The following is a 24,577-nucleotide window of genomic DNA, read 5'->3' on the forward strand; positions in this document are numbered from 1 at the left end:
CTCTATTGGTATATACCCTCACACAGTGTATGTCATAATTTTTTATCAATAAGGACTTTTTAGCCAGTAATGTACTGGGAGCAGCTGGGGAATTGAAGGTCAAGATTAAACGTGAATAATGTCCTACGCTTGGTAGGAAATGAAAAGATTTTAACATGACCTTCCAAAATTCCCAACCCAGTAGTTTGCTTAAGGAGTATTTGATATTATACAAATTGGACCATCTACCCTTGTTGATTGGGTTATATCCTATGGCTAGCATCACCTGAGAGGACTGAATTTGAAGAGCTGAAGAAAAATCAGTGGGGTTAGGATAATCATAAAGAGGTATTGAATGTAGATTAGGTCCATTTGAATAGTTTGTTCTCTCTTCGTTGGATATATTATTTATTAATGTCTCAAGCTTATTACTAAAGGAGGCACAATTTTTTAATAAAAGTTCAAAAGTCTTTGAAATTAAAAATGCTTCCTTTGCCAGGAGTTCCTTCCATGGGCATTTTGTTGATAAGTGTTCTAGGACTACATTATTTTTGACCTTATCCGATGTTAACAGGTCCACATCCTGCAAGGAATCCAGAATTCCATATCTATTATGTAATTCAATATCATGTTGAATGACAGGGGCACCTTGACTGCTAGAAAAGTGATAATCTATTTTAGTTTGTTTAGAGGGTTTATTATCAAGGTCATGTGAGGCCTTAGAACGGCGACGTTTCCGTAGTTTCATGTTAAAAACTTTTATTCACAGTTAAAATGTAATATAACCTAAAAGCAAGGCTGACTAACTAATTTAAGTTCCAAAGGACAAGATCGTTACTATAATTCTTCTAGAGGTCCCCCCAATTTTTACTGCTTCTTACCACTACCCTGGCTCTCCTGGGTGGGAGGGGGGATGGCTCCAGGGCCCACCTCGCCCCAAACGCTCCCTCGCTGCCGCCGCCGCCACTGTGGCCGGTTTTCCTGGGCCTTTTAAGGGCCCTGTGCAAAGCCCTGCCTCCGCCGCCTGTTGGCTCTCCTGGGTGGGAGGGGGGATGGCTCCGGGGCCCACCTCGCCCCAAACGCTCCCTCGCTGCCGCCACCGCCGCCGCTGTGGCTTGTTTTCCTGGGCCTTTTAAGGGCCCTGTGCAAAGCCCTGCCTCCGCCGCCTGTTGGCTCTCCTGGGTGGGAGGGGGGATGGCTCCGGGGCCCACCTCGCCCCAAACGCTCCCTCGCTGCCGCCGCCGCCCGGCTCCTGCATATTGATTGCTATCCAGTGATTTTGCTTGGGAACATGATGCGTTGGGATTTCCTGCTCTGTTGCTGAAAAGAGTTACTGTGGTTTGGACCACAGTGGAACCTGCGGTGGTGGCAACAGGGACCCAGACCAAGAGAAAAGCATATTTTGACCCAAGATAAGTTTTAAGAGTATTTGATTTATTCCCAGTCTCTTAGTGCTGTGACAAGGAATGCTGCGACACTGCAGAATTAATGTAGTTTGACACCACTTTAACTGTCATGGCTCTATCCTATGGAATCCTGGTGTTTGTAGTTTGCTGTGGCACCAGAGTTCTCTGACAGAGAAAGCTAAATATCTCACAGAACTACAAATACCAGAATTCCAATTAATTGAGCATAGCTGTTAAATTGATATCAAGCAGCATTAATTCTGCAGCATATATGCAACCATGGTTTGTTTGAGAATGAATATGGAACCTGAGAGATCCTTAAAACACTTATTCAGTCAGAAAGGGTCCAAGAAAATAAAGAGCAACCTACAGTTAAAAAAATCAATTTATTTTCACGCCACCATTCACTTTATCCTCACAGCTCTCTAAACTTTTTCTTCCAGACTAGGGAGGCCCATAAATCCATATTTTGCCCTGCTAAAGGCCATTATTGAAATCACCTGAGTATGATGATTTTCCTCCCTCTTGCAATAATCCTGCAAATACCAGTTTTGTAACCTCAGATCATTTGAAAATAAACATAATCAAAATATATACACTACATGCTAGTTCCCTTTTTCCAAATTTGCGTTTCATCCCTGTCCAAATCTGAAATTATTTTTAAAGATATCTGAGGTGTGTTTAAGATGGATATGCTGTATTTTCTGTCTCATTTTTGATGCACACTACTGTGGTGCTAAGGTTTAAATGATACAATTATAATTTCGTTTGTGTGGGTTCTTCCATTTGCATCCATAAAAGCAGAAAAACATCGACAGCCATCTACTACAACTAACTGCTTCAGGCTGAAAGGAGAAGACTATCGAGGCCGGGTGAATGTCACTACCTCAGGCATTCCCTGCCAACGCTGGGACTCACAGACACCCCACCGCCATCATTTTGTGCCTGAGAAATACGAGTGCAAGTAAGTGTAGGGTCAATGGCAGGGACAAGGGAGAAGAAGGCAATAAAGGCATGTTTGTTAGTATCTGTCAGAAGTAAATTGTTCATGAGACCAGAGTTGGAAGGGCTTTCTCTGTTAAGGTGGCTAATAGCTGGCTGTACTAAATCAAAATTTCCCTCTAAAATAAGCTGTTTATCTTTAACAGATATTCAAGAGATGCAGCTTTATAAATATCATCCTGGGAAGCTGCACCTGCCAATTTTTCTATATCCTTGGCCCTCCACATTTGTGGCTATGATTTTTGCGGATTTTATTATTTGCTGTTTTGATTAATGTGTTCTCTCTAGGAATCTCTAAGTCCTCCTTTGCAGTTCTATTGGAAGTTGCCAATAGAGTTGTGCTGGAGAACCTAGAAGGTGCTAGAGAAAACACTTCTCTAGGTCCTTCAGCATAATTCTATGATCAGCTTCTGGCAGATGTTGACCATACAGTTGCACTGGGGGGATCTGGAGATTCCTAAAGAGGTGCTCTCTTAGGTAAAAAGAATAGTGCTTTTTTATTTGTGTTTTTTCCATATTCACGGGGGTCTTTCACCTCAACCCCAGTGAATGTGGAGGGACCACTGTAGCCCTTAAAGTTCTGTAGTCTTCTGCCAAGAAATGAAAACTTTCAGAGGCCCAGAGTAGACTGTTCAAACATATACTGAACGTTGTGTGGCTGAGTTACTTTCTTCATAATTGAACTTTATGTGACACTTTAGGAGAGAGGATGAAAACTGTGCTCTCTCTGTGTGTGTTTATGAGTGTGTAGATGGATGTCAGGTGAAAATTAATGGTACTGATATATTAATTTTAATAAGTTTAATAATAATAATAATAATAATAATAATAATAATAAATTTAACTTTAAAAATTATTATTATTAATTTTCTCTTGACATCCAGATTTCTAACATCAACTTTAAAATCTCAGATTGAATGTCTATTGGTTACTAACACAAAGGTGTGTTAAACCGAATTTTGTAGTAACATTGTGAAGGGGGGGGGGGGGACAAGAAGTTGTTCCTGTGAAATGGAAGCATTTTGAGACTGTTAACATTTTATGGACAAGATATTGGAAAGCAATATCTGCATCTTGCTGGAGCTTTTGGCTGTGACATGATGGCGTCAATAATTGGGCAGCTGTGTCCTGCACACTGTCCAGAACAGACTTCAAAGGCAGCCCCATATATTGAATATTCTAGTAACCTTGCAGAATGTTACTGGAGTATAGCTAACTATGGCAAGTCTGCAAAAACATGTCTGCCCAAAGCCTCAGAAGCCCTTTAGAAGTCCAGGCTGCATCACCAAAACTAGTGTCATTACTGTGCTGAAGTGGCATTTTGAGCATGACTAAGAAGCGTGAAGTTACATTTATATGAGTGTTTCTAGCTTTTATTTTGTAATGGCCTATATTTTTCTTGACTGTTCTACATTTTGCAGTGTCTTGTCCTCCTTTTGTGGTTATGACATTTGATCACCCTAGAGCAGCAGGTTAGAGCAAGGGGCTGTTAACATGTTCATGCACTGCCTTGTCTTGGAGCTGCTGAATCTGATAAGATGCAGATTACAATCCACATTGGAGCCCAACCAAGAACCTCTTTGTGCTTCTGTGGAACTGGGCTGATGAAGCTGTTGTGTGGTGTTATCAGTACGCTGATGACACCCAGATATATTTCTCCATGTCTCGGTCTTCAGCTGTGACTTCAGATGGTGTCTCGCCTCTCAATGACTGTCTCAAGAAATGGATTAGATGAGAGGAAACAAATTGAAGCTGAATCCAGACAAAACAGAGGTACTTACGGTATCGGCTCTGAACCCAGGCATCGGGATACAGCCTCCAGTCCTAGAAGGGGTCACACTCTCCTCAAAGGACTGTGTTTGCAGTCTGAGGGTGCTCCTAGATTTGTCGCTTCACATGACAAATCAGGTGAATGCAACGGTCAGGAGCGCCTGTTATCAGCTGCACCCTTTCCTGGAAGTCAGGGACCTTGAGACCGTAGTACATGCGCTGGTAACCTCACGTCTTGAATTCTGTAATGCACTCTACATGGGGCTACCCTTGTGCTTGGTCCGGAAACTTCAATTAGTTCAGAACATGGCAGCCAGATTGGTCTCTGGTACATCCAGAAGAGACCATATAACACTCCACTGGCTGCCCCTCAGTTTCCGGGCCCAGTACAAGGTGTTGGTTATTATCTTTAAAGCCCTAAATGGCTTGGGTCCAACCTATCTTCGGGACCGCCTCCTTCCATATAATCCTCCCCGCACACTTAGATCCTCAGGGAAAAATCTGTTACAGCCTTGTAAAACAAGGCTGTCCACGACCTCCCAGAGGACCATCCCAGATTGTGGAATGGCCTGCTGGACGAAATCTGTCATATTACCACTCTAAACAGCTTTAAAAAAGCTATAAAGACGGACCTCTTCCAGCAGGCCTTTCCTGAATAGTTCTCCAGCCGTCCGAAGGAAAATCTAACTGCTGACCTCCGACTTCACTACAGTTATTGTATTTTTTAAAAAATGTTTATGTTTTTAATTCCACACTGTTTAATTGTCTTTTAAGGGGGGGTGGGTTGAGGGTTTGGACTGTATATTTTAACTTTGTAAGCCGCCCCAATTGCTTTTTGTAGAGAAGCGGGATATAAATAAATTTTATTATTATTATTATTATTATTATTATTATTATTATTATTATTATATGTCTTGCACCTTTTAGGGACTTGAAGGAGAATTACTGCCGGAATCCTGATGGCTCAGAGGCTCCCTGGTGCTTCACCACCCTGCCCAACATGCGGATGGCCTTTTGCTTCCAGATCAAGCGTTGTGTTGATGATGTGGAAGAGGAAGGTGAGAGCTGGATGGACTGGTAGTTTGCAGCTCGGATCTGGTACAAATCTTTCAGTTGTGGCTTCTTTTATTTTTCTTCTCCCTGCGGGCTGGGCTGTACTCGTGGAAGTCTTTTAATAGATATTATTTTTAGGAGACATGGAGACACAGGTCCAGTCCACACTGCAGAAATAATCCAGTTTGACACGGCTTTAACTGCCCTGGCTCAATGCTAAGGAATCCTGGGGAATTGTAATTTATTTTGGCACCAGATCTCTCTGTCAGAAAAGGCTAAATGTTTCACAAAACTACAGTTCCCAGAATTCCCTAGCATCAAGCCAGGGCAGTTAAAATGATCTCAAACTAGATTATTTCTGCAGTGTGGATTGAACCAGAGACAGATACCATTCATATATTGTACTGCATCCTGAAAAAATGTATTTGCATGTGGGTGTGTATATGAGGGTATGAAGAACAGAGAGAGAGCCCCATGATTGCCATATTGATACCCTTACTCAACATTTCAACATATTCAACATTTCTTAGATGAAATTTGGGACACATGTCATTCAATAACATCAGAGCATGATCAAAAGGATGTGGCCAGGCAACAAGAGAACTAAAGTTATTAATGAGGAACATTATAGAAAACTACTATTTTAAGCAGAGAAACACTGAATTTTATGTGTTGGATATAGGAAAGCCCGAAAAAAGGAAAACAAAACAAAACAAATGAGCTTACTGGGAAGGGCAAAAATCTTGTCTCTCTGGCTGAGTGCAAACTACTTTTTACTTTGAACTCAGTTTGTACCCATTGAAACAACCTGAGGATGAAGGAGGAAAGTGGGAGAAGAAGAGAACAGCTTGGACATTTTAAAAACAGCTGAGAATGTGAGAGGACAGGGGATTAACCAGCTCTGTGGGGGTGTTCCCACTTGGCAGATAAAACGGATTATATTGGCACGATTCTGATTCGGATTATGTTCCGGGAATAATTCGAATTTTTCCCATCATTTCCATTACGAAAAGGGGCAAATTACCCCGATTCGTTTAGACCCTGTTTTCGTTCCCATTTACTTTAAATCGCTTTATTTTAAAGCGGATTAACTTGCTCCCCGTTCCCATTTGTGTCCGCAAGCTGTCAATCAAGTGCCTAGGCTTCAGACGTCACAAGTCTTGGGGGGGGGGGAAGTTTGGGGCAGCCAGTGGAAACCGGCTGCATCTGAGGCTTTTCTGTTGTGTCTCCCCAGACTAGAAGGAGCCTCTATTCGTCCTCTTCTGTGTCTCCCCATATTAACTGCCATAACTCAGTGCTAGGGAATCCTGGGAATGGTTGTTTATTATGGCACCAGCACTCTCTGGCAGAGGATAAATGTTTCACAAACACAACAGTTCCCATAATTCCTTAGTATTGAGCCAGGGCAGGTTAAGGGGTCTCAAACTATTATTTCTACAGTGGGTTTGGAACTACAGATGAGGTTTTTTTTCGTAAATTAAAAAATGTGTTACTTTATAATTTACTTTAGAAATACACACACACACACACACACACACAAATATACATTCGTATGTGTATATATATATATATGTGCGTTCACACACACACACACACAAATATGTATGTATCTATCTATCTATCTATCTATCTATCTATCTATCTATCTATCTATCTATCTAGTGTGTGTGTGTGTGTGTGTTTGCCAAATCGGATCAAGGAGGAGAAGGCAGCAGGCTTCAGTGGGGAGAGACTCTTTGGGGAAGAGAGAAGAGAAGACGATCCCCCCTCAGATCCCTGGATATACACACACACATGTTTATATATGAATACACACACACACACACACATGCATACACACACAAAAAAACCCCATATAGGTATCTATCTATCTATCTATCTATCTATCTATCTATCTATCTATCTATCTATCTAAATAGTGTGCGTGAGTGTGTGTTTGCCAAATCGGATCAAGGAGGAGAAGGCAGCGGGGTTCAATGGGTAGAGACTATGCATCCAAAGCTCAGGCTTGGCAAATCGGATCAAGGAGGAGAAGGCAGCGGGGTTCAGTGGGGAGAGACTCTTTGGGGAAGAGAGAAGAGAAAGCTTGATCCTCCCCTCAGATCCCCGGGCGTCCAGGGTCTGCTGTCGTCCCATAGTTCCTCTGGAAGGAGCCTCCATTCCACCAAATCTCTTTGCTTCCCCCATTGCTCCCTGGGCTGTCTGGGGGGCGATCAAGCAGGCATGTATTGCAAAGCCCATCTGCTGCTCAGGTGCTCAGGCAGAAGCGAAAAAAGAAAAAATAATAGTTTAAAATGGTGTTCAATGGCTCTCCTCACACATCGGTCTATGAATGTGGAGCAGAGGGGAGGTTGCAGTCCACAGGGGGAAAGTCTATGCGAATTGAAGAAAATGGCGCTGGCGATGCAGAAAGAGAACAAAGAGTGTGACACCTCCAGGCCAGCCCCTTGAGCGCTGCTCCTCCCATCTCCAGGTTCCCGAATCAGACACCCTTTCGTTCCCATTCGGATACCGCGAATCGGACCCTGGGAGCAAAAATAATTCGCTTTAAAACCTACTGTTTTATATACCAGTTTATAGGCATATAATTCGAATTATTTGAGATAATCCGATTCAGATTCGAATCTCTATGGGAACGATTCAGGGGCAATGCAGGTCGAATTCGGGCTTCAGTGGAAACGATATCCCCTAAATTTGCATCATGATCCACTTTATAGGCGAATGGGAACACCCCCTGTATCCCTACTAAATTAGGACAGTTGGGGCTCATTCCCACTACAATTTGCACCGAATCGATATGACCCTCGTTCCCACTTGGAACCAATTCCGATCCTTATTGGATCAATTTCAGTTGGGATAAAGAGTGGCAAACACAAAAAAACCCAGATTTTCTAGAGAGCACAGTTCCGAATCCCCCCCCATAAGGGAAAATCCACCTATGCTCGAGCTCCATAGGAAATAATGGTGTGTGTGCATGTGGTGGCATGGTGTGTGTGCGCCATGGGTGTGTGCGCTATTGTTGTACTCCTTGTGCAGCTTCTGCATAAGCTGGAAGCTGTGTAAAATGCATCCGCGCATGGCACAGGCGCACTGTAGTTTGAAAGAGGGTTTTTTCCCCCCAGAAGAATCGATTCTGAAGCTTGTCCAATAAGTGGGAATGCCAGATCAGAATCGATTCATTCTGAGTGGAGGGGCAAATGCAGAGGGGTGTTTACCATCCCTCCCCAGAGATGTCACACACACACACACACACACACACACACACACACACACACACACACAGAGTGCTGCCTTTTTTGTTTTGTTTTTTAAAATAAAATTAATCACAAAATCAATAGATGGGTCAAGCAACTGCTTGCAAAGGCAAGGAGTTGCTAAACCATTCTACTGATTTTGTGATTAATCTTATTTTTTTTAAAAAATGTGTCCCCAACCTTCCCTCTGTCCTCCCTGTCCTTCTCTCTGCCCCCAGCCTTCTCTCTGCCTCCCCAGTCTTCTCTCCATCCTCCCTGGTCTTCTCTGTGCCCCCTGGCCTTCTCTCTGTTCTCCCCGGCCTTGCTCTCTGATCCTCACACTCTCTCAGCCTCAGGTCACACTCTCTCAGCATCACACACCTTCAGCCTCAGGTCACACTTTCTCAGCCTCTGACTCCCCACCTCCAAATTTCCAAGCCGGGCTGCCTGGGCTGCTGCTGACATCACACATGAGAAAATTTGGAAGTGGCACTACCGGTGGGGACGACAAAGTTTTTACACAGGGGTAAGAAAAAAATCCCCTTTCATAGTAGGAACAAGGGACCTTTTGGAATTGCGTTCCAAAATATAGCAAGGGCAAAATAGGAAGCGATTTAAACTGCCAGTGGCAATGAGCCCTTGGAGAGTATATCAGAGATAGTTTTCTTATCAGTAGAATCAGCAACTAAATGTTCCATCTGTCCATCCATCACTTTATTTATATTCCCACCTTTCCCCCAGACTGGAACTTAAGGTGGCTTATAAAAAAGGGAATAGAACACAAAATGTTCCTGTATGGATTGCTGCTTTCAGGAATCCAGTCACTCCATTCCACCCAATTTTTAAAAATTATTTGTTTTATCCACACACACACACACACACACACCCTTTTAATCAGTCAACATTTTGCAATCACTGAACATGTTCTCTTTTCACAGGAGTAGTTTCCCTTTTAGGGGCATAGCTGTACTTTTTCAGATATTGTGATTTCCCTGGTGGTGTCATTCTGATTACATAAGGAAAACTGAGAGTTCTATGAAATAATGCAGAGCAGGGAGTAGTGAGAACCAGAGTAGTGTAAAGGTTTGAGTATTGGACTAGGGTTGCAGGAGACCAGGATTTGACTCCCTGCTTTCAGTCTCAGAGGAAAGCAATGGCAAACCCTCTTTGCACAAATCTTTCTAAGAAAACACAGTGATAGGGTCAGTCAACCTGAAGGTGCATAACAACAACAACAGGGAGTGGCATTCAATTAAGTCTTTTGTTCCCACAGATTGTTATCATGGAAATGGAGAAGAGTATCAAGGCACTGTTAGTAAGACCCGAAAAGGAATCACCTGCCAGAAGTGGAAAGAGCAGTCGCCTCACAAACCCCAGTGAGTGAGTGTGTGATGAGTTGTGTCCATTGTGGGAATTTCCCTGATTTTGAGCCTGCAGAGGTGGCAATGGGGCAGAAGGAACAATCTACTTGCCCAGCTTCTCTTTTTTCTGGGGGCCCAAGAGCATTAGGCTAAATGCATTATACTTGGTGTTTTAACATTTTTAAAAGCAGGAATGGAGTGGGTGAGTGGGTGGTCAGCAGGGCCACAGGACAAAGGAGGGCAATGTTTAACCCTTCCCTTTCCAGCTACAGTCTTAATGATAATCCCCCTCTACCTTTCAAAAGGTAGCCTTAGGAAGAAGGCTTCCATTAGTGCCTACTGTGGCCCTGAAAACAATCCCATCCACTGTGAGTGCTGTTTTTAGATAGATAGATAGATAGATAGATAGATAGATAGATAGATAGATAGGATGTGGTTTATAACCGTCACCTCTAGTTTGATCTTGAGTCAAGACTAACAGGAAACAACTATGTTAGATCATGCCCCAATATTCTCAGGAATAACAAGATGGGAGATTAATGAAAAAGCTAATAGCTATTTTTTCTTCTTCACTGAAGATGTGTGAATCTAGAAGGAAATCTTGGTAGCACAAGGGAAACATAGCTAAAATACAATGACTGTGACTTACGTCACTCTCTTTAATCTTATTTTATTGTATTCTCTGTATTTTTATTGCTGTAACCCGCCCGGATTCCTTGTGATTGGGCGGGCTATAAATAAATCATCATTATCATTATTATTATTATTAAAGGAAAATTCCTGTCCTTGAATAATTTAGCATAGCAGTCTGGGGACTTCTAAAGCATAGAATTAAATGTTATATATGATATTAAATATATGATAACATAAGAAAGAAATGAACCAGTGTGGTTTAGTGTTTTTTCCTTTGGAGTAGAACTGTGGTGACAACTGTTCAAATCCCCATTCTGCCATGGAAACTCACTGACTGACCTTGGGCAAGTCATACTCTCTCAGCCTTGGAGGGGGACACTGGCAAATCCCCTCTGCACAAATCTTGCCAAGAAAACCTTTAGAGCTGCCAAAAGTCACAACAATGTTGTTCCTAATTACTGTACTGATGTCAAAGACACTCCCGCACTTCCTCCCCATCCTACCACAACAGCAGCAATAATAAGTAGTGGCAGAAACACCTCCAGATGCTGGGAAAGGGTGGAGGTTTTGGGAAGGAAGGCAAGAGAAAAGAAATAGCCATCTGCACCCCATCCAAAAAGGGACATACAAACAGGCAAGTCTCACTTATTTGCATGCATATTACTAACAGGATGCTGGCCTTGTTGTGTGTGACACTTGTACGGGCTTAAATGTGGTGATACAATGGAATTTCTAGCTGTAAAAAAAGAACTGCATTTTTCCACCAACAAAATATTGCTGTCATGAGTGCTAGTAAAATGCAATGCCTATCCAATGGAAGTCCTTCCATTAAATAAATAATTTAATATTGGCAAATTATTATCACAGCATTACAAGTACAGTATTACATTGGCAGCTCTATTGCATGAAAAAGAATCTGTCCAGTTAGATTCCAAGGAGAATGGACATTCCATTCCAAAGAGAATGGAATGGAGAAAAGTGAAGTGACAGTATACTAACGGGACAATTGTCTGTCCTTCTTCCTAGGGTCTTCCCTACCATGTTCCCTACTGTGCATCTTGAAGAGAATTATTGCCGTAACCCTGACAATGATAGTCATGGGCCCTGGTGCTACACCATGGAGCGTAACACTCAGTTTGATTATTGTGCCATAAAGCCATGTGGTGAGTATTTTAGGAGTTTATCACACTACTGAAATTGGAAGTATAATCCAGTGTCAACCTGAATGCAATCATGCGTATTCACGTTATTGCATGAAAGGTTACCACATGCGATCTCTGGCAGTCCAAACGCACTCTGAATGCAATCATGCGCCAATCCACAGTTAAGTAAATTCGGTGAACTAGTGAAGTCACAAACCCTATTCCTAGGCAACTTCGCACTCAGTGCGCTATTGTTTGGTGTGATGTGCATGTCTCTGGAAAGGGGGGGGGGGGTTCCCATGAAGCCATGCTGCAATTCTGCTTCAATTTTGATTCCGCTTGTCCTTCAGCATTGCTGAGGGGGGGCTGCTGCCTGCTAAGTAAGAGGCATGGACCGGGAGCTACTGGATAACCATTATATTCACGTTTTAATGTGACAAGAGTTAATATATCCTCGTTTTAACATGAATAGAGTATGTTCTTTCAACCATTCTTCCCACCCCCCTCCAACATCTTTTGTAAATTGTGGGGTTCCTTGGTTCCTGTCTCTCACTCTCCTAAATATGCTATGCTCCAGTCATCTGGAGTCTCACTAAGCATGCGCAAGGGTGCCAATTCACAATTCAGAACCTACCGATGTGATGGCTTACTTTGCACAGAATCTGGATCGCGTTCAGGGAGGCCATTATAGCAAATTTAAGCTGTAATAAGTAATCACGTAATTACATGAATGTTCGAATTGACCTCGCTATCTTCTCTTTCGAAATTGAGAGCCTCCCGTCCCATGTGATATCCTCCTTAGAGAGGCAACAGTGAAACAAAAGGACATGGTTGTGGTGACTGTCAGAAGTATAGCTTCCATTGATTTGGAGTGGGCCAAGAGCAAGACATGTCCTCTGTCCTGGTCATATTCTCACCCATCTACTAATAGTGGGTGATGTGAACCCCTACAAAGGTTTGTTCTGCACCTATAGGGCTCTAGTTGGCCACGTGGCCACTTGCCAAAGCACTGTTTGAACTTCTTAGGACTGTGATAGTTGCTTTTATTATCACTTTAAAGCTTTGTTTCTGGCTTTTGTGGCTGTGGAGATGCATGTGCATATGGCATGGAGTCCTGATTGACATGTAGTCAACACCCTGTGAAAATTCTTGCTTTAATGGTTACATAGAAGTGGAAATTTTAGCAGATGTTGCTTTTCTCCAGTTTTCAGTCTGGCAACCCTATTGTCCATTATTTAAGAACAGGAAGGCCAGCCACCTCTTCTTCCATGTTTGTGGAACTAGAACCTTGAACAGTCAAACAGTAGCTTGCACATGTGGAAGATTTTAACATCAAAAACATTTTCAGTGAAGGCCTTTCAGTAGCTAGCCATCTAGTACAATCATAATATAGAGAAATGCAGTGATAGACGTGCATGTGTGAACCACCCTTCTGCTTTTGTTTCTGCAGTTGGTGACAAGAAGCCATCTATCTTACTGAACCCAGGTGAGCGTTTTGCTCAGGATACCTGTACTGATTCTATGATGTGAAAGCAGTTCCAACAAGAAGGGAAGGCAGCTGGCCTGGAGACCCAGAAGACAGGATTTCTCCTGTCTTTATCTCCAGGCTGTCAATACATTTTTTGGAATTTAAGTCACAAGGACACTTGACTTTGCTCTGATTTCTTGGTTGCAGAGAATGTGGTCTTTGATGAATGTGGCAGGAGGGATGAACGGATGCAGTCACGGGCTCGTGTTGTAGGAGGACGCCCTGGGAACTCACCTTGGACAGTCAGCATCCGCAATCGGTGAGGAGAGGAATACGGGGTGGCAGTGGAGGTGGAGTCCAATGAGGGTTGGGGTTATGAAAAGGCTTGACCTGAGTGGTAGGGACACAACTAACATGGGAATGGCATTATTTAACTTGGGGTTGGGAATTGTATTACCCTCCAAATGTAGTTAGGTTGCAACTCCCAACGTCCTGAGGCAGTATAACCAATGATAAGGAATACTTCTACAGTCCAACAGTATCTGGAAGGTCATGTGACTCCCTCTCCTAAATTGGATGCTGACTGGAAAACTTCTGCTCCAGTAGTCTCAGCCCTTCAGTTAGTGATCCCAGCTCTGTGATACGTCCTACCTCCATTTATCCATAATCACCCTTCTAGTATTGAAGTGACAATGACTAGAAAATGGGGAAGTTCTTTGGGACTGGCTGAAAATTTATTGCACTGAAATGTCATCTTGCTGGTGCTGCTAAGCCAAATAGGATTGTTATTTGTCTAAGGGTTTTTCACACTACACAATTATAGTACTGCAATTCCACTTGAACTGCCATGATTCTATCCCATGAAATCCTGGGACTTGTAGTTTGGTTAAAATCACTAGAAGAACTCCCTGGCTGAGAATTCTAAATGCTCCTCCCTGAACTACAGATCCCAGGATTCCATAGGATGTTGTCATGACAGTTACAGTAGAATCATAGTACTAAGATGGGCCTAAGAGTTAGTGAAAACATAGGTGTGAGGCAGCCATTTTCAGCCACTGCTGTATGACTGCAGAGGAAGGGTAATATTGAGCCTGAAGGATGGCAGCAGTGGCTGAAAATGTTAGTAGTGTTGCAGCTGTTCCTCTCACTAAAGTGAATTGCCTTTTTCTGATATTCAGGGAAGGAATCCATTTCTGTGGAGGGTCGCTGGTGAAGGAGCAGTGGGTCATCAGCACACGTCAGTGTTTCTCCTCTTGGTAAGCATCTTGTTTGGCTTTTCTCTGGGGATGCACTGTCATTAGGAAACAGTAGTTTTTCCCAAGGGAGTCCAAAGGAAATACATTTTGTGGTGGAGCATTATGCAGGGGGACAATGATGGAAAACTGATCAAGGCGGGCTTGCCTTGCTTGAAAAGCTAAATTTAGTACTAGATGCAAAACTAACATGGAAATAATAGGGACAGGTTCCTGCACCACAAAAAAAGAACAGTTCAATACATTTCACAAAACTTTTTATCCAAAACTAACAATATGCACATATGAAACAACCATGTCAGGCAAACATTTCCTAAGTAAAAACTTTTTGAAAGTTCTAGATATCACCTGAAGGCTTCTTCTAAAATGCATCTAGGCATGACATTTTATTTCACCAGCCTCCACTTTTCATAAGGTTTCCATTTTGGTAGCCAAACTTATTGTATGTTTTTATATTGTATATTGTTTACATTTATGCTGTACCCCACTTTGATTATTTTTTGGAAAAGCGGGCTATAAATAAACAGTATTATTATTATTATTATTATTATTAATTTATGCTTTTTAAAACTTGTTGAGGGTAGCTGCTGTGCTAGGCTTTTCTCTTTCCCCCCCTTTTTTCTCTCCCCCCCTTTTTCTCTCCATTTTTCTGTTCACACATACACAGTAAGGGACTCTGGCAGCAACTGCTACCTTCCTTAACTATTAGAATCATAGAATCATAGAGTTGGAAGAGACCGCAAGGGCCATCCAGTCCAACCCCCTGCCATGCAGGAAATCTCAATCAAAGCATCCCTGACAGATGGCCATCCAGCCTCTGCTTAAAGACCTCCAAAGGGAGACTCCACCACTCTCTGAGGAAGGAGTGTGTTTCACTGTCGAACAGCCCAAGAAGTTCCTCCTAATGTTGAGGTGGAATCTCTTTTCTGGCTTGGAACTCTTTTTAAGAACCCTGGCCCTAATGACCAAACAGACCATCCTAGCTTCTGGAGCAGCAGAAAACAAGCTTGTTCCCTCCTCAATAGGACATCCCTTCAAATATTTAAACAGGGCTATCATATCACCCATTAACCTTCTCTTGTAGGCTGGCATGCAGAGATTGACTGGAATACTGCTTTTTCTTAGCTCATGGTTTGTTTATTGCATTTTTTTTTTGCTCCAGACATGATGCAGCAGCCCAGCAACAAATTTTATGTAGATGTTAGTCTACTTCCTCAGATGTACAAAAGCTCATGCTGCCAATTTCTTTCTTTCAGTTAGTCTCAAAGGTGCTACAGAATCTCTCTACGTATTGATTTTACAGAGTAACACAGCTATATCTTTGAACAAATATCTATGTTTTTCCAGCCCTCTTTCACCATTTTTCAAATACCAATGCTTCTAAATGTACAGAGGATGGGGAGAAAAAAGGGAAGTGCTGGATGCATATAGAAAGATTTCATAAACAGTAGCTTCTTTCTCAGAGGCTATGTTAACTGAGATATGTCTGTATATGGGAAGTTGCTGTTTGAGATTGGAAATCTGGGAGCCCTGTGATAGCTGCACACTCTTCTTCTTGGCAGTGATGCTGATTTATCTGGTTATGAAATCTGGCTTGGAACTCTTTTTAAGAACCCTGGTCCTAATGACCCAGACAAACAAACCATTCCCATCAGTAAGATTGTTTGTGGTCCCTCAGAGTCTCTTCTGGTGATGCTGAAATTGGAGAGGTGAGTAGCCTTTTGGAGAAGGTCTCCATGCCTCCTACAAAATGAAAGTGACTGCTACACAGGGAACAGAAATCTTCATATTTGGCGGTCCTCCTAATTGCCTGTTGCACTTTCAGTGTTTGCAATTTGTGATCATTGTTCATGTTTCTGAAGAAATCATCCTTGGGTCTGAGTGGATGTGGTGAGACCTAGCTCTGGGGAATAAATGCTGACTGCATCTGCACAAAACCCCATATTTAGTATATAACAAGTGGAGCTTGGTAGTATACAGAAGCCTGTCAGAATTCCAAATTAGCCAAACTCACGGTCTTTTCTTAGAGAAAAATGACTTGCAGGGAGGCTGTAATACTATTACTACTACTATTAATCATACTAATAATATATATTTTTATTTCTTTCCCGTGTTATTGGGCACAAGCTTGCTTGTGTAAGTTGATCCTAAGAAAGCCTACTTGTTATAGGCAGTAGCTATGGGTAACTGCACAAAACCAACTAGACATGAACATGATGCCAATTCAGTCACTAATCTGCAATGAGTATGATGTTGCCAAATAATATGTCTCTTCTACTGTTGTTTATATGGTCTCGTTCTTTCTGCAGGCCAGCAATTCTGAATCAGCGTGTGGCACTAATTTGCCTTCCACCTGAGCGTTACATTGTGCCTGAGAACACACAGTGTGAGATTGCAGGATGGGGTGACACCCAAGGTACAATATGGAAATTTTTTTGGGGGGGTGGAATAATTGCAGGAAAAGATTTCTTACTTAACTAGTATGTTTATATAGATAAAGGTAGTCCCTTGACATGAATGTCTAGGCATATCTGACTGTAGGGGGCAGTGCTCATCTCTGTTACTCAGCCAGCATTGTCTGAAGACGACTCTAGTGGTCATGTGGCCAGCATGACTGCACTGAATGCTGTTACTTTCCCACTGAGAAGGGGTACCTATCTAGCTACTTGCATTTGCATGCTTTCAAACTGCTAGGTTGGCAGAAGCTGGGACTAATGATAGTAGCTCACCCCATCATGCAGCACTCAAGCCTCAAACTACCAACCTTCTGATAATCAGAACTGGTGTCTTAACCACTAAGCCACTGCATCCCTCATGTTTATATAAGACTGCACAATAATATTATTCTCCCAAAAAGGGAGGCCTGCCGGTGCCTCCCCCCCCCCCGCAGGGAAGCTGCAGCCGCCAAACTGCGCGGCTTCCCTGCGGAGGAAAAATGGCGCACTCGTGACATCTCAAGTGCCATTGTTATGGCACGGCGGTGTACTAGGGTTAGGGACCATGTGGTTGCCACGCGGTCCCTTAACCCTAGTACGCCACCAGCACAGTGCGTTTGGCGTGCCTGTACTGCGCCTGAGTGTCATATAACTTAATGTCCAAAACACAGTGCAGAAATAATCCAGTTTGAAACAGCTTTTACTGCCCTGGCTCAATGATAGGGAATTCTGGGATTTGTAGTTTTGTGATATATTTAGCCTTCTCTGTCTGAGAGCTCTGGTGCCACAATAAACTACAGCTCCCAGGATTCCCTAGCACTGAACCAGGGCAGTTAAAGTGGTCTTAAACCGGATTATTTCTGCAGTATGTTTTGGACCATCGACAATTGAATATATAATATCATAACACAACAGTTTTTTAAAAACCAGGGAGAAGAGAGAAAAGACCTTCATCTGGTGCCTAAATGACCACAGAGAAGGACTCTGATAAAGATCTCAAGGTCCAAGTAGGAGAGAGTAGGATATGAGGTATCCTCCTCCCAAGGATTTAAGTATGTTAAAAATTATAGATATTACTTTGAATTAGGACCAGAAATGGGCCCTAATCTTTGCCTCATACATTCCCTGTCAGCAATTTTGTAGCTGTGTTTTGGAGCAAATGCAGTTTCTGTGTCATTTTGAAAGACAGCTATACATACAAAGCTTTGCAATGATTTGAAGAAGGTTAGGGTCTGGCAATCTCTTCCCCAGTTCCAAAGGCTGTTGTGCAATGTCTATGGGACAATGATTTTTGGAGCATAGAAATGTTATTTGTTTGGACCACATTTCCCAGTATCCTCAACTAGCCATTATGCTGGCTGGGGGATTCTGGAAGTTGTAGACCAATATATAACACTACCAAACTTTGGTGGTGGTGATGATGATGATGATGATTCTACTTCTTCTTCTTCATCATCATCATCATCATCATAATCATCATCATCATCATCAGCTTTATTTTTATAGCACTGTAAATTTACACAGCGCTGTACATACAATATTTATAGATGGTTCCCTGCCCTCAGGCTTACAATCTAAAAAGACACGACACAAAAGGAGAAGGGAATGGTGGTGGGGAAGGGGATCAGGTCCAGCATTTTATAGCCAAGGGTCTGATTAGAGGAATTTATTGTTATTGTTATTAGCTCAATATTGCAAGAAGGGGCCTGCTACGATGGCCCTGCAGAATCGCCTCCCGTTGTGTCTACCAAGAGACCAGGAAATTCCAATAAATGGAGCTGAGACAGATATTATAAGTGATATTCAATTTATTGAAAAAGGGGAAAAACACACTCAATGTGCTTACACACACACACACTCATACAAGGCTCAGGAAAATCAGAGATTAGTGTGGAATAGGATTTCAGGCTTCACTAGAGTGATACGTACCAGAATGTAGACTCCCTCCAGGAATTGAATGGGATGCGTAGTAGTGGGGCAAGTCTGTTCCGCAATGTGGTTTGAACAGAGCTTCCGGTGTCCAAAGCAGAGGTCTGACTGGCATGGAGTATAGAGACCTTCCAAATGGCGCACCGACTAGCAAAAGTCAGGGCTTTTTATAGGGCAAAATCTTGCCTCAGGCAAAGGTGTTTAATTATTTTCTTTTCACCTGGATGTCCCTGTCTGATTGTCTTAGTGGTCTTAAGCTGCTCAGACAACAGACTCGTGGAGGGGGTGAGAGCCCCAGGAAAGGCAAACATTTGCTCTTCTTGGGCAATATGATCATCCTCTTTTGCAACTCCCTAGACTATCTAGAGTAATAATGAGGGTGCCCTTAGGGGTGGTGTACATGTCCTCACGCTTTGCTGGCAATGGCAGACAGGCGACTAGGAGTCATTAAGGGCTATAATTTGTACCAAAATTTATATGGAGCAGCCAGGGTAACAATTTCTTCATTTTCTCTGAGGCCTGGACCAAGGCAGATGGACAGGAGCGAGGGCTCTGCTTCTTAATAGAGGCCAGGCCCTGCCTTTTCACTCCCTCCCAGGCTGGATGGTGTCAGATGCCATGGAGGGAAGCTCTTCTTCTAGAGGCTGATTGTCAGTATGGCTGAATTTTAGCCGACTTCTTACAAGCTATTTCATAAGGTCTAGTGGTATGATTCTTCAAGAGTTTAACTCTCTCCTTACCCACACCCCCTCCCTCAACAGGTACTGGTAATGAAAATGTCCTCAATGTGGCCAAGCTTCCTGTGATGAGTAACCAAGAATGCAATGTAGCACTCCGAGGCCGTCTGAAGGAGAGTGAGTTGTGTACAGCACCCCTGCATGTGGGTGTGGGGGCCTGTGAGGTAAGCAGGGAGGGCATTTGTGGTAAATGGTGAAATGAGCTTCAGGCTTCTTTGAGTGTAATGATGCAACTAGTGATATTTGAAGTAAAAAACAATAACAGATTTACTGGGAGTCTGGAAGAAGCAAAAGGAAGATTAGGAGGCAAAGGAGCACTAACACAGAGAGGAAGAAGTGAGGGCCAGGAAAGGCTTAGGCAGAGGAACTTTAGGAAACAACCTGCTGAGAGAAGAACTGGAGTGCATGATCCACAAGCCAAAGGTTCTTATTGCTGGTATGGGATTCAAATGTTGTTACTTGAACAAATTATAGGATAAATAAGAAAAAACCCTCCATATGCCTTGGTGATTGCTCTGCTCATCAGGCTTGCTAGTGCTTTTATCTGAACAAAGTCTGTGTTTTGTTTTCTTGTACTGCAGGGTGACTTTGGAGGCCCTTTGGCCTGCCTGACTCTTGACTGCTGGGTATTAGAAGGTGTCATCACCCCATCTCGGGTATGTGCTCGCAAGGACCGGCCTTCCACTTTCATCCGTGTCTCACTCTATGTTGACTGGATCAACAAAGTGATGAAGCTGAGCTGAGCTGGTTGAAACCTGCTCATCCTAAAGTGCACCCATCCTCCTACTTTTTTTTAGTGTTACCCAGGAATGGTCCTACCCTACTGTGTGCCAAAGGACTGCCTGTCCTTAGGATCCTTCAGTAATGATCCATGCTACGATAGGAGAACACATTTTTGAAACAAAATGTGAACTTTCAGGATATTTGTACATATTGGAACACACAAAGAAGGTATATATAGCAAACATTACCACAATTCATTTCTCTCTTCCTCTTATAGGAGTAGCTTTCATTGTGATTACAGAAATACAATGCAATATAATATTCATTTAATGTAATGTATTGCATTTAAAAAATATTTCAGGGTAATGCCTCTATTAGTTTTCTACATATATATAATACAAAGTAGTTTGAACACAGAGAATTAAGGGGTATGGATATAGACATCATTTGCATTTCCGCACCAAACCCATTAAAGCACCTTTTATACATGAGAACTCTGAGAATTCAATCACTTTTGTGGAGTGCCTTAGCAGTGGAGGTGACACTTCAAGCCCCACACGATTGTATGTACCACACAGAAAAGCATCCAGTTTCCTAGGATTCCACCTTTGTTTTCTTTTTTGTTTGTTTGTTTAAAAGATTGAATCGGTCTTATCCAGAATTCTGAAATCTGAAATGCTCCAAAATCATCCACATGGATGACTGCAATATGCAGCTTTTCTATATGAGTTCAGTGTATAAAAACTTTGTTTCATGTACAAAATTTTCAAAAATACTGTGTATAAAATTATCTTCAGGCTATGTGTATAAGGTATATACAAAACATAAATGAATTTCATGTTTAGGTTTGGGTCTCATCTCCAAGAGTTATTTGTATTATGTATATGCAAATATTCCAAAATCCCCCCCCCCCAAAAAAAAAAAAAGTCTAAAATCCCAAACAGTTCTGGTCTCAAGCATTTCAAACAAGGAAGACTTGACCTGTACAGCACATTTTTAGATGGCAGCAACAATTTGGCAGTAATGATTATTAGGTCAGCGTAACATACAAATTTTAAAATAACATTTTATATATACATTTATTGGATTTTTAAAAGTGTAATTACACAGAAAGGAGAAAAGAGGAAAAATGAGAAGAGAGGGAAATAGACATGGCCAAGGAATATACTTTACTATGAACTGATATAATATTAATCTTATGAGAGAACTCTCTCTTTTTTCAGTCATTAAATGCTTGTCTTTTGTATGCTCATGAAGATTTAATAGAGAGTGCAAAGTTGAAGATCTTCTAAGGTTGACACATAAGGGTCTGATCAAAAGCCTAATGGCTGTAGCATTGTTGAAGTTAAGAGGGTGGTGGCCATGACAGGTGACTGGGAGGCCACTGGGCTACTTATTCTTCCATGTAATGGTAGAGCTTAAGTGTAATGGCCACCGTAATCACCACTGTACTGATCTAGAATGTGGCTCCAAGAGCTGTAGATGAAACGAAGTGCAAAGTTTGCACTTTGGCTTGTCAGTTTCTACAACCACTCCATTCTACATCAGAGATTCAGGAGAAAGGCTTCTAGGTCTGAGAACTTGGTTTTTAAATAGCATTTCCACATTTTAAAATGTTAAGCCTCTTTCTCAACATTGTGTTTCTCTTCGCCAGCAGTAAATAATGATGTAGAAGGAAAATGGGTACAGTTACTACTATGCTGTATCAAGGATGTGCATTTTGCTTTGACCTTTCTGTACACAGTAGCAGAGAAATAGATTTTTAGATAAGAACGTGATGTTACCAAAAGCTAGGCTAAGAACTTCTCTTACAGTGAGCTGATGGCCAAGGGGACCTTCTGCCTATTAATCAACATCTCATGTCAAGTGCCAAGCCAAAGCTAAGTCAGCCTTTGAGTAAAAGGTAACATGGCATAGTCATCAAGTGTCTAATCTAATGGGAACAATGCAAGAGATTATTAAAAATATTCTCTGAAAAGTATGAACAAAACATTGCTAAACTGAAATAAATTATCCTTCACTGTACCTATAGCCATATCCTACTTTTTTGTACTTCATCCATCTATATATTTCAGCAGTTTGATGCATATACCATTTAGCACACACCGTCTCTCCTTTCACCACGCATGTCATATTTCTAACATTTTAGTGCATGGCACATCCACCAGGGTCTTCCTATTGGAACAACACAGAGATTGTTGGCATTTTACATCTATCCTGGTCAGGATCTGAGTTCAGCTGAGGGTGAATGCCTACCCATCCCCACCCTTGTTAAGAAGGTTCTTCGCTAGTATATTCTTAGGCTTTAAAACCTTTTTCCTAGTCCTCAGGTGAACTGTGATAATCTGCTTGTGGAAGTTTCCAGAGTGAAGTCTGAAAAAGATGGTTTGGTCTCATGCTGATTCTCTTATGGTTGAGGTGGATTGTTTTTAACTAGCACATGAGATGTTACCAACTGATCTCTTCCCAATCCAGGAAATATTTTTAAAGATGGTCTTATCAAAGCAAAGTGTTACTATAATGATATATGACAAGCCCTGAAATGTTTGGAGCCTCTCCACCAATGTTATCATGTGGGATCCCAGGCAGCACCAATACAGGAAACCCCTATTTATCTAACAGGTTCGGGATAGCAGCACCGTCAGAAACTGGATTTGGTTGAAAAGGACAAGCCATGTATGGAACATGAGTGAATTATAATGGCTTGCTTGGGACTGCCCCCGCATTCCTGCACTCCCCTCGAACTGTTTGCAAAGTCTCAGTCAGCTTGGTGTCTCTTCTCCAGCTAGCTTTGCAAGCAGTGCATGTGTGGGCTTGTCCCAAGCAAGACCCTGTAGGCAAGAAAGATTGCATACTTCTATTTCTTCGTCATCTGGTACTAGGCATACATTCTTCAATATAATACATCCATAACTGGTTATATAGCTCCACTGAATCTAAGATTTACCTAGTACATTGGATGCCTAAAATATTCCAGGTAGTATGTTGAGGCCTGATATTCTAGGTTGGCTGAGCTTGCATGTCATTGTGCCCTTCTGCATCTGTTGCACTAATACATTTAAATCTCTTGGGTTCAAATAACAACAACCTCTCATCCCCTGTATCCCATTGTTGTTCATTTTATGATTTCTTTGTTTTCCAATAATTTTTCTTAAAAAATATAATTGGCCCTCAATATGCACAGATTCTGCGTTCACAGATTCAACTATCCATGGCTTGAATATATATATATATATATATATATATATATATATATATATATATCTCCAAAATATCCAAAAAGCGGGACACCATTTTCCACTGCAATTGTATATAATGGAATCTGAGCCTCCATGGATTTTGGTATCCATGGGAGGTCCTGGTACCAAACTGCAGCAGATACCAAAGGCCTACTGTAATTATCTTTCTGTCCAGGCTAAAAAAAAGTCAGTGTAATTCTAGACTGCATCAACAGAAATATAGTGGGTGCCATGGGTGCGCATGCCATTATCTCTTTTGGGGTGCATTGAGCCTTCTACCGGCGTGGCTTTCAGCACATGCGTAAGTCATGCCTATGTATGATGTGAGTGCACTGTACTACCCTATTCTGCTTTGGCCAGACCTCACCTGGAATATTGTGTCCAAGTCTGGGCACCACAAGTCAAGAAGGATATTGACAAGCCAGAGTGTGTCCAGAGGAGGAAGACCAAAATGGTGAAAGGTCTGGAAACCATGCCCTATGAAGAGTGACTTAGGGAGCTGGGTATGTTTAGCCTGGAGAAGAGAAGGTTAAGAGGGGACATGATAGCCATGTTTAAATATTTCAACGGATGTCAGATTGAAGATAGAGTAAGTTTGTTTTCTGCTGCTCCAGAGACAAGTACACAGAGAAATGGATGCAGACAGCAGGGAAAGAAATCTCACCTCAGTATTAGGAAGAGTGTCCTGACAGTAAGAGCTGTTTGACAGTGGAACACATCCCCTCAGAGTGTGGTGGTCTCTCCTTTGGAGGTTTTTAAACAGAAGCTGGATGGCCATCTTTTGGATGATGCTCTGATTCTGTGTTCCCGCATGGCAGGGGTTTGGACTGGATAGCCCTTGTGGTCTCTTCCAACTCTGTGGCTCAATAATTCTATGAGGTAGGTAGATACATAATACAATCATTATAAGTCAACAGTTTGAAATACTGTATATCTAGCAATAGCAATAGCAAGTACACTTCGATACTGCTTATAAGTGAATTAGCTCTCCCTAAGTGGTTTACAATGTGTAAGGCAATTGCCCCCTACAAGCTGCATACTTGGTTTACTAACCTATGAAAGGATGGAAGGCTGAGTGGAACTTGGAGTCCTCCTCTAGGATTGAATTTACAACTCTGTGACTGCAGTACCAGCATTTAATCACTGCGCTACCAGGGCTCCTTTTGCACCACCAGGGCAATCCCTTATTATTTATACATATATAGTAGGCAAAT

General features: G+C 42.2%; 1 protein-coding gene across 1 annotated transcript in view; it reads left to right on the forward strand.

Annotated features, from left to right (window-relative positions):
- The window catches only part of LOC149321617 (hepatocyte growth factor-like protein), a 41,162-nt gene extending 19,013 nt beyond the window's left edge, over window positions 1-22,149 (forward strand). Inside the window, exons 9-19 of the mRNA XM_089525715.1 lie at window positions 2,190-2,349; window positions 5,085-5,215; window positions 9,717-9,819; window positions 11,464-11,600; window positions 13,030-13,065; window positions 13,255-13,366; window positions 14,226-14,303; window positions 15,863-16,009; window positions 16,610-16,716; window positions 19,426-19,565; window positions 19,983-22,149. Of these exons, the coding sequence (XP_089381841.1) occupies window positions 2,190-2,349; window positions 5,085-5,215; window positions 9,717-9,819; window positions 11,464-11,600; window positions 13,030-13,065; window positions 13,255-13,366; window positions 14,226-14,303; window positions 15,863-16,009; window positions 16,610-16,716; window positions 19,426-19,565; window positions 19,983-20,144 (1,313 nt within the window). The 3' untranslated portion in view covers window positions 20,145-22,149. The remainder of the gene's footprint in view (window positions 1-2,189; window positions 2,350-5,084; window positions 5,216-9,716; window positions 9,820-11,463; window positions 11,601-13,029; window positions 13,066-13,254; window positions 13,367-14,225; window positions 14,304-15,862; window positions 16,010-16,609; window positions 16,717-19,425; window positions 19,566-19,982) is intronic.
- The last annotated feature ends 2,428 nt before the right edge of the window (window positions 22,150-24,577 follow it).

Source organism: Sceloporus occidentalis, unplaced genomic scaffold, assembly GCF_023333645.1.
Source record: "Sceloporus occidentalis isolate IW3139 unplaced genomic scaffold, rSceOcc1.0.p SCAF_1, whole genome shotgun sequence".
NCBI classification, from domain to species: Eukaryota; Metazoa; Chordata; class Lepidosauria; order Squamata; family Phrynosomatidae; genus Sceloporus; species Sceloporus occidentalis.